The 19,816-nt window shown below is 42.0% G+C and overlaps 1 protein-coding gene across 1 annotated transcript in view; it reads right to left on the bottom strand.

Moving 5' to 3' along the window:
* The window catches only part of METAP1 (methionyl aminopeptidase 1), a 38,485-nt gene extending 19,234 nt beyond the window's left edge, over positions 1–19,251 (bottom strand). The window contains exons 1-4 of the mRNA XM_032763022.2: positions 19,039–19,251; positions 5,358–5,409; positions 2,173–2,285; positions 588–648 (exon numbers count right to left, since the gene is read on the bottom strand). Coding sequence (XP_032618913.1) covers positions 588–648; positions 2,173–2,285; positions 5,358–5,409; positions 19,039–19,152 — 340 coding nt within the window. The 5' untranslated portion in view covers positions 19,153–19,251. The remainder of the gene's footprint in view (positions 1–587; positions 649–2,172; positions 2,286–5,357; positions 5,410–19,038) is intronic.
* Between the last annotated feature and the right edge of the window lie 565 nt (positions 19,252–19,816).

Consider the following 19,816-nt stretch of genomic DNA (forward strand, 5'->3'; position numbering starts at 1 on the left):
CTGATGGCAGCGAGATAAGATCCAAGCTGGTAATTAAGCTTGGAGGTTCATGCTAAGCACCCAGATTTTGGACGCTAAGGTCCAGATTTGGGACAGAGGCTTATAATAACTCTCTCTCTCCATAAGTAAGAGCCCGGCACTAAAATGCCAGGTGTCTTAGTCAGTCCATCTTCTCCAATGATTGCTGTTGAAAAAAACAAATCATGTAAAAATATCTATAGACCATTTTACAGCACATTTGCAACAGGGACCCTGATGTCACTGGGAGTAATTTTATGGAATAAGTCATGTGAGTCAACTTTTGAAATAACCCTTGTTACATGTACTTTGTTATTCAATAAGGCACAGACCTAGTGCTGTATTTTGAGAGAACAAAGTTCAAAATGCATCCGTGTATGACAACTCACTACAAGTTCTGGAGTATCTATGAAACATATGCAACCTTACTGCTGAAAGGATTTTGTCATGAAAGGACTATTAAAGACAAATTCCTCTCTCCAGTTACTTTGTTATAAGAAGTTTTAAGAATACGTGCCGCCTAAATCAACAGAAGTAAAAATTTTTAATTGTGATGCGTTTCAAATTACCTAGTGGGTGATCAGCATAATCTGGTCTCTGAATATAACTTGGCACAGGCCTCGTTGGCATCTAAATGAATCACAATCAAATCTAGTTAGATTGTAAAAGCAGTTATAGTCATAAAAAAGCAAAGACACATACATAAAATTTAATACAATTAAACCTGGCAAATCATACTCCTCGCTAATCCCCATACTGTATGGTTTACACACACACAAATCTCTCTCTCTACTCATTTTTCAGCAGAGATTTAGTGGTAGAGCACTCTTTCAAAGTCTGCACCCTCATTGCTTTTATACTACAGAACCTTTAGTAGCCTTCATATAAAAAAAAATATATATATATCACACGTCACATGTCGATTTTGGGATGTGCAATCCCTGCTGTTTCATAGTGTTTGTTCACTTACTCCAACTTGCAAAGTTCACTAACTGCAGATTGATCCTCCAGTTATTAGCATGAATTAGTGAGATTTTACTGTTTTGTTTAAATAACATCCCTATCCACAGTACATTGAGAAAAACATCAGGAGGATACTTTGGTGATGCAGGCTACGCTACAAGTAAATTAGATAAACAGATGCACAAATAAAATGCTGCTAGGACACCACACCTCAATATAAACTGTAATGTATTTTAGAGTATTTGTTTCTTCTCTCCTTTTCATAGTTTAGGCTACAATCTTGCAAAGACTTAGGCCTTGTCTACCCACAAATTTTCATCGGTTTAACTAACGGTGTGTTTTTAAATGATTTAGTAAAACCAGCACAAAATCCTGCGCAGACCATCTTATTTCAGTTTAAGAATGGCCTATATAGATTAAGTGTAAATTGATTCATTACCAATTTAAGCTAAACCAAAATAAGCCATTCAAACCAAAACATGAGTGTCTACACAACGTTTTGTTTCACTAAACCAGTTTTAAACTGATTAAAATTAAGCCAGTGTATCTTTCTCATGTAGACCAGCCATTACACTCAAGCGTAACTTCACCTACCAGGAGTAGTCCCCTTGACTTAGATGAGACTACTCACTGCATAAAGTCAAACACATATACAAGTTTTTGCAAGATCAGGAGCTTAATTTTTTAATGCTTTGTAGCCATGGGAACAACAGTGTGGTGTTGGCAGCAATACTGCTACTGGAGCAAATAGCTCAGATATATCACAAATCCATAACTTTCAATGGGATTTAGATGCATAAATTTGAATATCTACCTCAATATAGTTTCACAAATTTCCTACAAACTTAAGTTTTGCTTATTTGAGGATTTTTAATTATTCTCCTTCTTCTCCTTACTCTCCTGCAGTGGGACTAATTTCCAACCTCTAATATTATTTTAACTCATGCATTCCTTATGATTCACTCCTTCCTGTTTTTCCCCATAAAATGTCCCATACCAGACATCTACAAATGGAAAGATCATACTACCTAGTTTTAAAATTTTATATACATATATACACACACACAAACACACTTTCTCTGAATGATCAATTGCCAAGGACTTTCCCTTCTCTGACTTCATTGCTGAAAGCATCTGAAAAAAAATCAGATATTACTTCTGCCACTTGTAATAGATAACGTAGCCACTTACTAGGGGATAATGTGGCCTGAGTTTACCAGTATATCGATAACCAGCCCAGGGATCTGTGTTTATGTCACCTTCCACAGTCCAAGATGAAACTTCACGTTTAGCTTTTTCATCTTCTGTAAAATAAAAAATAAAACTATATTTCAGGATATTGGGACAAATTAACCACCTATTCCAAAAACATGGAGAGAATGAAAGGTGACTTGAAAAGAAAAACAAACATCTCAATTTGCACCTTTTTTGGGGGGAGGGAGGCTTCTTTACAATATTCACAAAGAAAGTCTGAAAGTGTATTTGTTTGTTTTCAAGTTTATTTTCCCTGTTTTTTTTTTTCCATTAGATATGTAGGTCTTGTCTGTTTTTATTCTAAGGAAAATGCAAGGATTTATAGGACAATGATACTGGAAACACCAAGCAAGCAAAATCTAATTACTGAAGGGAAGTGATTTTCATTCAGACTCCCCAATACCCTGTTCTGTGTTTGTTTTTATTAACTCTTGGGATAAAATACATCTCTGCCCCTTCGATTAAGGCAGCGGTTCTCAAACTTTAGCAAGCTGAGGACCCCCATTTTTACTTAAAATTTTTCATGGATCCCCAAACCCACCTCTCGGCCCCAGACCCCGCCCCACTCCCCTACTTCCCCACCACAGTGGCATAGTCAGCATGGGATATTTGGGTGCGCAGGCAACTACAAGGGGGCTGGGAGGGTGACCTGCTCCCATCCCTACAGCTGGGCTTGTGGGGGGCCATGGATGGACCTTCTGGCCAGAGGCTTCCCGGGACTCATGGCACGTACCCAGCTCTGGGAGGAAATGCTGCTCTCCAGCACATATGGCTCCTGGCTCCCTTCCAGGTCCTACCACCCCATGATTGGGCAGAACTTTAAAGGGTCCGGGGCTCAGGCTGCTGCAGGGAGCCCTTTAAATCCCTCTGGAGCCCTGCCACTGCTACCCCGAGGCTGCAGCAGTGGGGCTCGCTGGTGATTTAAAGGGCCTGGGCTTCCCGGAGCTCTTTAAATCACTGCCAGAGCCCTGCCACCCCTACCCCAGGGCTGCGGAAGCAGGGCTCCACCAGCCATTTAAAGGGCCTGGGGCTCCCTGCAGCGGCTGGAGCCCAGACCTCTTTAAATTACTGGAGCCCTGACGCCCCTATCCTGATATAATGGGTTTCAGCTATAATGCAGCAGGGATTTTTGGCTCCCCATGACCGCGTTATAGTGGGGTAGAGGTGTAGTGAAGTAAGTTTCCTCCTTCATGCGTAACCCTAAGCTAATGCAACACAGTTCTTTATCAGTCTTCTAAAAGTGCTAGAGGAGATGACTGGAGTACTAGAGTACCAGAGAGAAAGAAGAAATTTACTCAGGGTAAGGGAGTAGCCTTGCTGCATCACCTTTAACTGACGTGATTCCTTGTTTCTGCTTTCCCATTTTGAGATCTCAGGAGTATGAGAACAGTCTGCCATGGCAATCCCAATGAGTGCCACTGGACTCTTTGTTGTTTCTGTGGATACAGACTAACACAGCTACCCCCTGATACTTGACACCAATTATTTAAGTTCATCAGAGTCTGCGTGTCTAGTGTATGAGCATCTACCTGAACGATGGCTGATAAACATAAGGATTTTTGTTCTTTTGGTAAATCCCGCATGGAACAATTTAAAAAAAAGCAAAAAAAATAACAGTTTTCAGATTTCTGAAAGCCTTTAATATAGTAGCATTTAGAATTATCTTGAATTATCCGTTAGAATTCAGTAGTTAGTGGCATCAGGGGAAGGGGAACTGGAAGAGTCAGAACCAGTGAAGAATTCCTCAGGTGCTCTCAGGCCTTTATGCTACTGTAAAGTGAGTAGCTTTACACTGAGCCGTCACAACTGTTACTGACAAGTGGGCAGGAGCACTGTGGGATTGCACTGGGAGGATTAACTGCACCACTGCATCTAAAATACTTGCATTTCTGGTCTGTACTGCCATTGCAATGGTGCAAAGTGACCCAAAACTGAATGCTACTGTGGCAAGAGTTACCTGGGGAAGAGTCTAAACTAGAAAAATTCATTAGTGTTTTTCTGTGCTGCTTCCAAACAATAAAAACAAATATGACATTTTAGTCTGGGAACAAGACTCTTATCGAGCTTAACGTAGGTCACGTGAGGGGTGGGAGGAAGGAAGTCAAGAGTTTGGCTTCTATCCCTCTCACTTATTTTTAATGCTGATCTCCCTTTCATCTATTTCTTTGTTGTTGGGTATTTTTCTTCCCCGCATTCTTCTAAATGTCGGACTTTTATGAGTAATGCATCCAGTCAGAGCAAATGGATTATAACAGCCAAAGTAGAGCGATTTGAATATATGAAGTATAGTTATTGAGAAATAACCACACAGGCATGTAAATTAGACACCCACAATCCGAGTTCAAGGAACTGCATACACACAAACAACTCTACAGTTGTGGAACATATAAATGAGTTTACACTAGGGAAACTTTGCCAGCCTTTTCCTGCACCAGTGCTACCGATAGCGGAACCTGAAGCGTAGGCCGAGCACATGAGTTTCTACTACTGTGCCACCTACTAAAAACTGTGTAACCTGGTTTCACAACAGCATCCACCACTGATAGTGCTAATGTACAAAGATGTTACAGAGCTTTTCTACATACATAAGCACTAAATGTCCAGCATAGCTGTACTCTGATTGGCTGTCTGGGACGTTTCAATTTTAGTATAACCATTCAAACTTTTTTTTTCCCCCTTGTGCCTCAGGCATTAAAAACACAAAATGCAAAAAGTCTGGCAATATGTCACTGCCATAACTTGTTCTCCTTTCTCTGTTCACAGTTTAGCTCTCAGCAATACTTTGGTCAGACATGGCTGTGGCATGAACAGAAATAAAGAGATTTATATGCCAAAACCCTTTAGTTTTACCTAGATCTATAACAACAGTTTAGGGCCTAAGCTGAATCTCCAATGTGCAGTGCACACTGCCAGGTATCTCAGAAAAATCCACAACGATGCTTACGCATGCATGCACATTAGCGTAGAATCAGAGTACACTGTATAACTTAGGACAGAATATAGCCCTTATTTTGCATTTTGAAACAAGATTGAAAAAAAACAAACACTTGCAATAGCATGAATAGTTGATTTTCATATACAAATTCAAAACTGAATAAAGACTGGATAAGGAGCTTACTTACTTGCTTTCTTGTGTAGTAACTTGTGAGTGCCCCAGCTTCCCTTAAAACATTCCTGAAAGTGAATATAATATAAAAATCACCATTGTCTGGGACAGAAAGTGACCTCCACAAAACGGATAACAAACTATATTTAACAAGGATTCTATTACCTATGTTAGCAACACTTAAGAACACTGCTTTAACTGCCAGAGTCAAGACTGGAAAATACTGTATTCAACAGGTTTATAATGCAAACAGGAGGGAACTGAGCCAAACAGCTGCAACCATTTCATACAGCAACTTGATTTCCTCTCATCTCCTTGATATTGTCCCATTATTACCTTTCTGTGTAACCAAGCACTATAGTTGCAACAAGAATGATGTAGCATCGGGCAGTTCATAGAATCACAGCAGTCGGAGGTGAAAAGGCTCATTCAATCATCCAGTCCACCTCCCTGCCAATGTATGCTGGGTGCTTACCACATTTCCTAGTGTTTCAACTGGGAAGGGAGGTGTGAAGGAGAGGTTCTCCAGCATAGGAAGTGATTCGCAATATGAAAATGTTTGAGAACCAGGCCTCGGACCACGACGGTCCTCTCCCTGGGCTGTTGGAGCAAGATAATTCCTCTTGCAGCATGCATTCTGCCTGGCTCTGTTTGGGTACCTCTGTAGGGGCAGCAACAGGGTTCAACTGGCATAATGTGCACACAAATGAAAAATGTATGGGTATATGTGTGCGTGCATGCACTAGGCAGAGAGAACAGAAATAGGAAATGGAGCAAAATGAATGCAGATAGTGAGCCTGAATGTAAAGCATGGCAAAAGTGTGTGTAAATGGGACGATGCATATGGGGAGAAGAAAGAGAGAAAATGTAGATGGAAAGAAGAATGAATAGAGGACTTCATGGGAATAGGAAAAAGCAAAGGAATGAATTAGCACTGAATGGGCAGGGGGTGGTACAACAAATGGTTGGAAAAAAGAAAATGGATAAGAGTTGAAGGAGAGAAGCAAAGGATAAGGAAAGGATTTGGGGGCAAGCTATAGGTTAAGGTAAAAAACAGTGAGGGAAGAAGAGATTAAAATAGAAGGGTGGATGAATACGGTGCTAAAAAGGAACCCCCCTCCCTCGCTGGCAGGCCAATATATGCCATTTCTAAATGGGGCTGGTACTTGGGAGGAAGACAGCATGCAAGCTGAAATCTAAATTAATCCCTGTTAGAACAGCAGATGGATTTCTGAGAGTAAGGAAAGAGGTGGATTTGACAGCAATGGGCTGTGTGTGATTTTCTACACATACACAGGCCTTGTCTCCGCTTGCAACAGCATGTACCCTACATGTAAGCTACACGCCACAGAGAAAAACGAACTCTACTCACGTTGCAGTATGTTATCTACACAAAGTAGTAAAAGGCTCTGGTTGGGGGAGAGAGGCAGCAGTTCCCTGCGGTGGAGAAAGGCTCCAGCGGTGAGGAGCTACTGGAGCCTTTCCCTGCCAGTGGAGCCTTTCAGCGTGGCAGGAAAAGACCCCAGCAGCAGGAAGGTAGTGGAACACTACACTACTGAAAGTAGTAGGGTAGGCATGGGAGGCACTGCTTGGGTCCATACAGACCCATGTAAAGTATATACCCTAAGGTTCTGGCATGTTTTTACTCACCTGAAAAATGTCTCGCCATCTACACTGCTATTCACACCCATGCTAGGGGGCATGCAGCGTACATACTCTACACGTCACCTTAAGTGCAGACATAGCACACACCATGCATAATATATACATACATGCACGCATACACACAGTATCACACAATGCCTTTCAAGATGTTCATTCAGTCACACTTTGATGAGTTGCCTAAAGAGTATGGCCAGGGTGCCTGACTCTTCCAGGCCAGCCCTCAGTAAAAGTCACTGACTTTCCCCATTGTGCTAAGCATCGCACATCTCTGAACAGCAGGTATTGAGAGTCTTCCTCTATATACCTGAAAGCCTAATTGCAAATGGTGTTCTATTCTTAGCTCTAAACTGTCTGTTCTTGTAGGTGAAAGTCTTATTCACATGAACATTTTTTGGTTGTATTTAATCACGTTAACTGTTTGGAAGAGGGCAATTTCACATTAACTGTTTGGAAGAGGGTAATTCCACTGATTTACACCAACAGCTGAAATTTCTGGGAAAAAATAAGCTCTTTTTTTCCTTTATAAGGAAAGCCTAGTGCTACTGATGAATCATCATAATTTTAAACTGCTAGCCACAGGCAGCAATTTATTAAAACCGGTGTGTGCACATACTCAACCCCTGACTGCTACAACAGGTCTGAAAACTACAGGGTGCAATTTAACATTAAAATGAAGACCCCTCCCCCTCTAAAAAAGAGAGACCCAATTAGCTTGTCTCTTCCCAGGGTGGTGAAGTGTGGGGGACATGGGGGAGGAGATGAGACAACACATGGACTCACAAATTTTTTAAAAGTGTCGCTATGTTTGAAAACAATGATTGACTTCAATGGGAAAAGTTATCTAATCAATTTTAAGAAGTTAAAAGCCATTTGAAGAACCATTTTCCATGACTTCTCCTGACAATTTTTGTGGTTTACAGTCATATGAACCTTTTTTTTCAAATGTACTTCTCTCTTTTATTGCTGTATGAGAGTGCCGCATAAAGGGGAAAACTGACTTGTAGAGAAAACAGTGAAAATTACTACATACAAAATAAACTGAAACTAAGGGGAAACTGTCCTCAACTCTTGGCTATTGTAATCTCAGATGTAACTTGAAACAGCAGCATGAAAAACGGAACTGTAATTTTAATTTGATGTTGTCCCTTTCAAATTCACACTTTTATTTTGGTTTCAAATCACAATTACAGTCATTCTGTACCTAGACATGAGCTCAACCTGATGCTCATTAGGAGCAATGTGTTCAACTTCACTTGAATCCAAAAGAGTAGCCAAATACAATCAATATTAAAATCTGTGGGATTATTTCCCTTTCAGAGGCAGTTTCTGTCAGTCGATCCAATTGGCTTCTACCTTAGGGAGCCAGCTAACATCTGCTGATTGAAATGTTGATATAGGTACGCACTGGAGTATTGCTTTGCTGCCAACAGCATTTTCTGGCACATGTGTACTACAAATGATGGTTAAATCTTATGTTACATATAATCAGTAAACAGTACGTTAGAAAAGCTGTAAAACAGACAATTCTACAATATATTCACTGACCTGCTCTACATACAGCAAATGTCAGGTTAGCTCTTGCTGCGGCAGTCATTCAGGATACTTCTAGCTATTATACTTGAATGGTCCCCATTACCACAGTACCTGAGAACCTCCATCTTTTGTAGATTTATCCTCACAACAAACCTGTGAGGTAGAGAAGCACTAGTATCTCAACTTTACGCATGAGGAACTGAGGCATGGAGATACTAAGTGCTGTGCCCAGGGTCACACAGGTAGGATGTGGTGGAGCAGTGATTTGAAACTGGGTCACCAGCATCCTAAATACTGGACCATACTTCTTCTCACAATCTTTATAAGAAACACCCAAACCATCTTTTAAATATTTACAAAAATCATTTCTTGCAGTCAGACTTGAATTCAATTAAAAAGAATGCAAGTCATATGAGGGGATTAAGGCTCCACTAGAAATGCTGCAGCTGTGCCATTTTAGCACCGTAATGTAGACTCTTACTACAGTGATGCAAGAACCCCTTTCATCGCTGTAGTAAATCCACCTCTCCAAAAAGTAGTAATTAGGCTGATGAAAGAATTTTTCCATCCACCAGTGCTGTCTACACTGGGGCTTAGGTCAGCTAATTATATATACTAATTATAAGAACAGCCATACTGGGTCAGGCCAAAGGTCCATCTAGCTCAGTATCAAGTCTTCTGATAGAGGCCAATGCCAGGTGCCCCAGACAGAATGAGAAGAACACGTAATAAAGTGATCCATTCCCTGTCACCCATTCCCAGTTTCTGGCAAACAGAGACTACGGACATCATTCTTTCCCATCCTGGCTAACAGCTATTGATGGACCTATCCGCCATGAATTTATCTAGCTCTTTTCTGAACCCTGTTATAGTCTTGGCCTTCACAACAGCCTCTGGCAAGGAGTTCCACAGGTTAACTACATGTTGTGTGAAGAAATACTTCCTTTTGTTTGTTTTAAATCTGCTGCCTATTAATTTCATTAGGGACCCTTAGTTCTTGTGGCATGAAGAGTAAATAAAACTTCCTTATTTACTTTCTCCATACCAGTCATGATTTTATAGTCCTCTATCATATCCCCTCATTAGTCATCTTTTTTCCACGCTGAAAAGTCCCAGTCTTATTAATCTCTCCTCACATGGAAGCTGGTCCATACCTCTGAACATTTTTGCTGCCCTTTTCTGAATCTTTTCTAATTCCATTATATCTTTTTTGAGATGGGGTGATTACATCTGCACCAAGTATTCAAGATGTGGGTTTACCAGGGATTTACATAGGGGCAATATGATATATTCTGTCTTATTATCTATCCCTTTCTTAATGATTCCCAACATTCTGTTCTCTTCTTGACTGCCGATGCACACTAAGTGGATGTTTTCAAAGAACTATCCACAATGACTCCAAGATCTCTTTCTTGAGTGGTAACAGCTAATTTAGACCCCGTCATTTTATATGTATAGCTGGGATTATGTTTTCCAAAAACTGGCATCACATTTATCAACATTTAATTTCATCTGCCATTTTGTTGCCCCGCCACCCAGTTTTGTGAGATCCTTTTGTAGCTCTTTACAGTCCGCTTGGGATTATCTTGTGTAGATTTGTATCAGATGCAAATTTTGCCACCTCACTGTTTATCCTTTTTTCCGGATCATTTATGAATATGTTAAATAAGACAAGGACCAATACAGAGCCCTGGGGGACACCACTATTTACCTCTCTACAGTCTGAAAACGAACCATTTATTCCTACATTTTGTTTCCTATATTTTAACCAGTTACCAATCCATGAGAGGACCTTTCCTCTTATCCCGTGACATCTTACTTTGCTTAAGAGCCTTTGGTGAGGGGCCTTGTCAAAGGCTTTCCGAAAATCTAAATACGCTATATCCACCAGATCCCCCTTGTCCACATGCTTGTTGATGCCCTCCAAGAACTCTAGTAGATTGGTGAGGCACGATTTCCCTTTACTAAAACCATGTAGACTCTTCCCCAACAAATTATGTTCATCTATGTACCTGACAATTCTGGTCTTTACTATAGTTTAAACCAGTTTGCCTGGTATCGAAGTCAGACTTACCAGCCTGTAATTGCCAGGATCACCTCTGGAGCCCTTTTTAAAAATTGGCGTCACATTAGCTATCCTTCAATCATTTGGTACAGAAGCTGATTTAAATGATAGGTTACAAACTACAATTAGTAGTTCTGCAATTTCACATTTTGAGTCAGAACCCTTGGGTGAATACCATCTGGTCCTGGTGACTTATTACTGTTTAGTTTATCAATTTATTCCAAAGCCTCCTCTAATGACACCTCGATCTCCAACAGTTCCTCAGATTTGTCACCAAAAAAGAACAGCTCAGGCTTGGGAATTTCCCTCACATCTTCAGCCGTGAAGCTCAATGCAAAGAATTCATTTAGTTTCTCTGCAATGACCTTATCGTCCTTGAGTGCTCCTTTAGCATTTCAATCGTCCAGTGGCCCCACTGGTTGTTTAGCAGGCTTCCTGCTTCTGATATCCTTAAAATTGTTTTTGCTATTACTTTCTGAGTCTTTGGCTAACTGTTCTTCAAATTCTTTTTTGGCCGTCCTAATTATATTTTTACACTTCACTTGCCAGAGTTTATGCTCCTTTCTACTTCCCTCACTAGGATTTAACCTCCACTTTTTAAAGGATGCCTTTTTGCCTCTCACTGCATTGACAGAGTTAAATTACAAGCATTAAAAAAGCGAATGGGACAAGCACTATCTCCAGCTCATTTTCTTGCAAATATTCTCAATACTCGGTACCAGGGTCAAACCTTAACTGCTGAAGAAGAGGAGCTGGCTATGACATGAGCAATCATCTCTCCATAATGCCAACTATAATAAACTTCAGAGCTAAAGGCGAACCATTCAAGAAATGTATGTTTGCTGACAATGTTTTAAAGAAAGTCACATCAGTGAATTGGTGGAAGTCACTTAAGCACTTGGATTCAGAGATAGTCGAAGTGATAATCTCACTTTTAACAGCAGTAGCTTCTTCTGATGGTGTAGAAATAATATCTTCTTCCTTTGGACTAATTCATTCCAAACTGAGAAATTGTTTGGGATCTCAATAAGCAGGAAAGCTTGTTTTCCCTTTCCAGATTATGAACAAACAGGAAAATGAAAGTAAAAATGACTGAGTTAGCTGAAGAAGCCAATATTTTAAGTTTCTCATGTTGACCTGGCTGACATCGTTGATTTTTTTTTTTAAAAAAAACACAACACAAAATTTCTTATAAACTATTTTAGTTAAAAATAATTTTAACAAATACAAACCTGATTTTAAAAAACGTGAATGTTAAACTAAATTCAAAAATTCATATGCTTGTTTTGTTAAAATATTATATATTGCTGTTGGAAAAAAAAGTCCAGAATACATAATGTTGTTGTTTTAGTTAAATAAAACACTGTAAATATCTATCTGGTGAGGTTCTACTCCTAAAACAGCATGGCAAGAAAATCCTCCAAATATTAGTGAATTGGAGATTGTTCACCTCCCAATGACTTCATAAATACCTGCTTCAATTACTTGTGGCGGATGAAATAACCAATCATTCATTCATTTTCTGATATAACTGTAAAACTAATCTGAAAAGTTTTCAAAATAAATCACTTTAAAAATGTACAGTGTGTACCTCCTAAAAATGAAACTACATGTATGAGTTGTGAAGAATATGTATTAAGGTTATAACAACCAACAAGAATGCGCTTCTATGTAAAAATCCATGATTAAATTGAGTCTTCCTGACTAGTGATTTAAATCAATTTGATTTAAATCAGATCTACCTTGCAACTACTTAATTATTGCAGTTCAGGAATCCTAGGATCTAACCCAGCCTCAGAGAGGCAGGTACACGTGTTGTGTAGTGGCTGTTGCTAAATAATCTAAGCACATATATTTAGCACATCAATTCAATCTGAAAGGCATTGCGGCTAGTAGCTAAGACTTGGATCTGCCATATAGGAGTCCTAGGTTCTATTCCCAACTCTGCTTGAGGTGACTTGTGCAACCTCCCTGTTGCACAAGTCAAGGAACTGGCCCCGAAATGTATTGTCTATTTTTTCCTACTGTGGAGTTCTGTGTTACACTAGATAATGTTTTCACCTCTCTTAGCCAGAAGGCCAAGAGTTAAGCGGCACATTCCATTTTAAAACTGGATATTTAAACTGCTCACAATATTCAAAAATTGCCTACGGGACTCAACTGGAAAGGATTGAGGGCATTTAAGACAGCTTTTAGTTATTGAATATGAAAAACTTTTTTAAATGCACAAACGTGAGAATGAACTTTTTTTTAAAAAAAAACATAAAACAGTTAAGCCTTAAAATTTCATACTCTTAAATACATAGTCCCCATACAAAAAATTATAGAAATGCAGGCTGAAAGGGACCTCAAAGAGGTCATCTAGTCCGACTCCACCCTGAAGCAGGATTAAGTATATCTAGACCATCCCTGGTAAATTTTTGTCTAACCTATTTTTAAAAGCCTCCAGTGATGAGAATTCAACAACTTCCCTAGAAAATTCATGAGTGTGAGCTTTTAAAAGTTTGAAAACTTTGGTTTTGAAATAAAATGTGATAAATAAATTAGGAAAATCACAGGAAACTTAACTGAATATGCAGAAGCTGAATTTCATATGGTTTTTAAATTTAAGTAGTGCTGAGTCTGACCATTACTTAGAAGGAAGACCTCCACAGGAATAAGAAGTCTATGGAATGTGTGTACAGTACTCTTTGTGCACGTATTATTCATATATTTTAAAGTTTTGTTTCTCAAATATGGCCACCATGGCTGGCCACCAGGGTTTATTCTTGCGGCGACAGCCTCCTGGGTGGTAACAGGGGTGGATAACAAAGCAGCGGCCCCTCCCCTGGAGCCACAAGGAGGGATTCGGCCCTGACCCCCTCTGGAGCCACAAACACCAGAGGTACAGACAGCCAGTGTGAGTCCCCCACCTTCCTGGAGGTTGCGGTGCTCAAGCTTCCAGCTTCAACCCTGGAGTGGCGGGCAGCAGGCTCAGGCCACGCAGCAACTGGCCCCAGCCCTGGGCTCCAACCGTGTGACTTCAGGCTCCAGGCTGTGGCTGCGCAGCCATGGGTTCTGTCCCATGGCTGCTGGGCTTCAGGCTCACCTCCCCCTCAGTCATCCATGGCCCCTGCTGCCAACCCCTACCCCTCACCCATCCACCCCATCACCCCTGGCTCTCGCTGACTCCCTACCTACATTGCCATCCAAGGCTTAATTTGTCTCCCAGCTGAGTAAGTCTGCTGTGAAAAGTGATACTTGTATGTTTGTGATATTAACAACACAAATATCACTTTTCACAGAAGCAGACTTTCTAGCTAGCAAATTAAAAAAAACAGGCAACCAAGAAAGCAATAGAAACAACAAAAATGACAAAAACATGCAAGCTTGTGTTTCTATTCTGGTTAGGTCCAATAAAGAATAGAGACAACTGTTCATTGTTGTTGTTATTAAGCCTGAAAAAAAAAAAATCCCAGCCATACATAAATAAATTACTGTGATTTGGACATATATGTGCCTATTTATTTCTTTTTCCTAAAGTTAAATAAGTATTTTAGGAAAAATTACCATAGCAGCCACCAGCAAGAGTTGATGGCCGCACTCTGTGACCATCAAAAATTTGTTGCGAGAATCCCTGCCTAAAGAGAGGCCTTTGCTACTACTACCAGAAAAAACAGATCCTGCTTCAGCTCCGTGTATCAACTTCCTGATCTGGGATACCGTTTCAATTTGCTACTGGAAAGGATTAATCACAAATAAAGATAATCATTCTTTAGACACAATGAAGAGTAAAAAATGCTTTGTACTTTTCTAGCACCTTTCATTTGAAGATCTCAAAATGCTTTATAACTGTAAGTTAACCCTCACAATAACCTTTTGGAAAAGTAATGATAATGTACCTTGACTTTACCCACCATTAAAATGAAGCAATTTTGGGGGTAGAACAGAGTAGCTGGATAACAAAACAGATGGATATTACCCAACAGTTTAGGACAAGAAGCGAAGAGGAATACCGTATTCAATTGAAACTGAAAGATTAATTTTAGATAGACTAAAGGGGCCTAAGACATGAAACAATATTCAAGAAAGGGTCAGACAAATTCAGAGTAACCATGTTTAGGGCAAATTTCTAAAACCTCCTCTCTCTGAGAAAGATAGGAGAAAAACTTCATTTACAAGAAAAATGACCTTTACCAGGGAAAAGAGAAATGAAGATGACTATAGACCACTAAGGACCCCGCCATCCAGATATAATTTACCTGGAAAGTACACTTAAATACTATGACTATGGGCACTATAGAAAACCCTAAAGAGCTAAAAAAATGTTTAATTTCCTCACTGCTCTGCATTTAAACACTCAGCTTTACTATTGCATAAATTTATCTGTTTGTATTGAATTATATATTACTACTTATATTTTTAGACATTTTCCATATTGGGCAGTTCTATAAATCAGTATATGGATTTCTATGTGAGGACACAGAGACTATCCTCTCCAGGCTATGCCAAGAGCAAACAAACTACTAATTAGAAACCATTTTTGAGTGTGGAAATATGTACTGAATATGAATGGATTCAGGATCTTCCCAAGGAATTTATTATTTTCTCTGGAACTTTAGGCCTGTGAAATTTTCACACCCAAGTGACTTACTTAAGCCAGCCTAACCCTGGGTGCAATGGAAGAACTCTTGACCTAACTACATCCACTGGTCTACACTATGATTTTAGGTTGAATTTAGCAGAGTTACCTAGATTTAAGCCTGAACCCATCCACACGACAAAGCCCTTTGTTTTGACTTAAAGAGCTCTTTAAATCAATTTCTTTACTCCACCTCTGATGAGGGGATTAGCACTGAAATCGGCCTTGCCGGATCAAATTTGGGGTTGTGTGGACGCTATTCGACGGTATTGGTCTCTGGGAGCTATCCCAGAGTGCTCCACTGTGTCCACTCTGGACAGCACTCTCAGCTCAGATGCACTGGCCAGGTAGACAGGTAGACAGAAAAGGCCCGCAAACTTTTGAATTTCATTTCCTGTTTGGCCAACGTAGCGAGCTGATCAGAACAGGTGACCATGCAGAGCTCATCAGCATGATGTGCACATTGCCGGGGCACACTGCCCAGCCCATACTTTGAGAAAAGTCTATGTCCATGTCTATGTCCTCATCACTCTCGTCACCCCGCTGCCGTCGCCTCCTCGCCTGGGTTTGCTTTTGCAGCTTCTGGTTCTGTGCTGAAAAAAGGTGCAAAACAATTGCCTGCCGTTGCTTTGACAGAGGGAGGGGCAACTGACAACATGGCTTACAGGGAATTTAAAGCAACAAAAGGGGTGGCTTTGCATCAAGGAGAAAACACAAACAACTGTCACACAGAATGGCCCCCTCAAGGATTGAACTCAAAACCCTGGGTTTAGCAGGCCGTTGATTTCACAAAACAAATCGGGTCAATTTCTTGTAAAAGACAGATGGAGTGGATCAAAACATCTGCAAATGGAGCAGAAGGACTGCTAGCCATTGTCATCTGGTGGGTGCTCAGCAGAAGATGGTGCAGTACAACTGCTAGCCATCATCATTTCCTGGGTGCTCGGCAGAAAATGGAAATGACCTGGCGCCCCTGACCAACCTCACCGAGGTCAGCTAAAAGAGCATCCAGGAGTACGATGACAATGGCTACCAATCATAATGCACCGTCTGCTGCCAAAAGGCAATGAGCTGCTGCTGTGTAGCAATGCAGTTCCACGTCTGCCAGCACCCAGGAGATGTACGGTGACGGCGAGCTGAGCGGGCTCCATGCTTCCCGTGGTATAGCGTCTGCTCAGGTAACCCAGGAAAAAAGGCACCAAGCCATTGTCGTCTGCTGCTTTCACAGAGGGAGGGAGGGCAGGAGAGGGGGGCCTGACGACATGTACCCAGAACCACCCACGACACTGTTTTTGCCACATCAGGCATTGCGATCTCCAACCAGAATTCTAATGGGGAGTGGAGACTGTGGGAACTGTGGAAAAGCTACCCACAGTGCAACAGTCCGGAAGTCAATGCTAGCCTCGGTACTGTGGATGCAGTTCGCCAACTTAATGCACTTAGAGCATTTTATGTGGGGACACACACAATTGACTGTATAAAAACGATTTATAAAAAATCAACTTCTATAAATTCGACCTAATTTTGTAGTGTAGGCATACCCTCAGGGAGATGGATTAACTACAGCAACAGGAAAATCCCTTCCATTGCTGTAGGCAGCATGTACATTATAGAACTACAGTGGCACAGCTGTAGTGCAATACCTGTCCCGCTGTGGCTCCTTGCAAGGTTTCCTGGCTTTTAATAATATCTAGGTTTTCTATACTGTTTTTCATCCACAGCTCTCAAAGCACTGTTCAACGGAGATGAGTGTTATTATCCACATTTTACCAATGGGGAAACTGAGGCACGGAGCAGTGAAGTGACTTGCCTAAGGGTTATCCAGCCATCCAGGGGCAGAGCCAAGAACAGAAGCTAGGTCTCCCAAGTCCCAAACCAGTGCTCTATCCACTAGGTCAGATTGCTTATCTGTGTCACATGATTTGAGCTTTAGAAAACAAGCTGCTGTACTATAAGTTTGAGTAACTTTCCTTGTATCTTACAACAGTACTTGGTATTCAGGTAGAAGAGTAGAAAATAAGAATCCTTTCTACATTCTGAAAACTTGAGAGGGGAAGAAACCCTACGGATACTGCTACAATTTCTCCACAGACTTTTATTGATTTAGCTAATAATTTAAAACACATTGTATTCACCAAGTAATATCTATATATAGTACATACTAAAGATGAATCTATATTGCCTGTTTTGCATAAAGCAGCAGGTTACAATGGGTAGTGATGGTGGAGCCAATCCCACAAATCCTCTATACACAAAACACTCCTAGGAACAAGAGAATCAGAAATACCATTCCAGATCAGCCCAGTGGTACGTGTAGTTCAGCAATCTGTCTCTGACAACGGACAGTACCAGATGCTTCAGAGGAAGATACAGGATTCTGTAGTGAATAAATATGAAATAACCTACCTATTTGGGAAGTTTCTTCCCAACCCCACGCAGTTAATAGTTGGCTTATATCCTGAAGCAGGAAGATTCATTTCCCTTATAAATAAATGTATCATAATCCTATTTCTCTCATCATCAATGATACTTTTGATAATTAATTGCATCAGTTAATTATGCACCAAAACATTACTATTTATTCACTGACGCCAATGGGCAAAGATTCAACTGTTTGTTTTACTATTTATTTTATATCTTTCTAATGATTAACCATCCTTGAATTACAGTTATTTTACCTTAAATCTACAGAGCCTATAACATTTTTCCCCAAGAGCTTGTTTAATTAACGTATCCATAAAAAAAAAAAAGACATATTTTCAAAGCAATCAGTCCATGTTACCCTAGGCACAAGAACATTTTTAAAGCCATTTGATTATCAGGTTCCATTTTGAAGTATTAAGCATATATTTTAAAAGAGGACACAACAAATGTGAGGCATGGAGAAAAACTCTTTCATGCTACAATTACTCCATCTACACGAGACTGGAATATTACAAACATATATGGGATTACAGAGGCAGTGATTTACACACATAAAATCTAGTCCACATCATCTAACTTCCTACACAATAACAATGTGATTTCTGTAAAAATAAAAGTAAACACTGACACACACCCCCATTGAAATGCCTCATTCCCTTTGAAATGCACTGTGAATCTGACAGAGTAAGCTGAACTGCAAAGTAACTTGCAGTTAATTAAGTCCAGCAAAAGAGGGTTGGGGGAGAAGGAAATAGATGACAGAGCTGAAAAGAGATGTAGGGCGCTAAACTGTAGTAGTGAAAGACACAAAAGGAGAACTGTTTCAGCATTTCCACATGCCTGCATCCAGCCCAGAAGCATGGCCCCTAGTAAACTATCTTCCTACAGGGTCTAATTTTCTGGTGTGAACTTTCTTCTAGGGTCCAAGTACAATCTTTCCCCCACTTCGCCTTTGCAAAAAGAACACACCATCCAGCCTAAGCCTAGAAAAACCAAGTGTGTGTTTCTACCTGTCCATTGTAAACGCGGATCTCGGGAGAAAGAGTGAAAGGGGGGAAAAGTTAGAAGCCTCTTTGGAAGGATCACAGGCCCATCTGCTCCTCACTCTCTCCGAGTCACACACCTGCCCCCTCTCTCCACCTGAAGCGCCTGCTCACTGCAACCAAATATCACAGGACTTCACAGACAAACCAAAACTACAGCAAGCGCCAGAGCAACGCAGGGAGATGCCGGGGATACCCCGCTCAGAGCAGGCTGCCCGCACCGCAGCTGGGAGAGCAGCAGCGGGAGCCTGGCGGGGGTGTCCGGACAGGAAGCAGAGCCCTGATTGCAGCCGCGTGAGCCCAGGCAGGGAGCACCGCGGGGCAGAGGGCCGCGGCAGGGGCTTACCTGGGAGCAGAAGTAGGAGCCCTGGATGCCCAGCTTGATGCAGGTTGGGCACTGCAGCTTGGCCTCGTGGCTGCACCCAGCCGTTTCACACACCCGGGTCTCCACGGCCGCCATGCTGCTACCACAGAAGCGACTCAGCAACCGGGGAGGAGGAGCCGGCAGGGCCCTCTGACTGAAACGGGGGTGGAGCACCAGCCACGCCAGGGCCCGCGCTTCCCCTCGCCGCTCACGTAGGGCCGGGCTGCGGCGGCGGCGGCGGCGGCGAGAACGTGCTGCGCGAATCGCCTGGGGCCATCGGGAGGTAGAGTGATTCAACCGGGCAGCGCCTGCCCCACGCGGCCTCCTCAGGACCAAACTTGCATGCAGGGCCGCCAAGCCCCCCCTATTCCCCCCCTCCAACTGGCTGAGACTGGCCAGCTTCTCCATCAGTCCCAGAACGGACTCAGCTCCTGGGAGACAGGTGGGCCCGACAGGTGTGAACAGAGCGCCAGGAGCTGGGGGTGCGCTGGTCTGGCCAGGGGCAGAGAGAAGACGGTGGGGGAGGCGGGGCCAGGGGGTGAAGAGGAGCCGTCAGCGAGCAAGCCAAGAGGCGCAGTGGGGGCGGGTGGGGCCCCTTCTGAGCATGGAGCCGCAGGGAGCGGTGTGCACGAGCGGGGCTGGGCTGAGCGCTCGGGGGGGGGCGAACACACGACCACTCCGCTCTGCAGCGCCGCTCTGACAGGGCGACGCAGGGCGCCGGACACGCCCTTCAGCCTGAGCCCCCTGCCGCGCGGCGCGC

This window comes from Chelonoidis abingdonii, chromosome 5 (genome assembly GCF_003597395.2).
Source record: "Chelonoidis abingdonii isolate Lonesome George chromosome 5, CheloAbing_2.0, whole genome shotgun sequence".
Lineage (NCBI taxonomy): Eukaryota > Metazoa > Chordata > Testudines > Testudinidae > Chelonoidis > Chelonoidis abingdonii.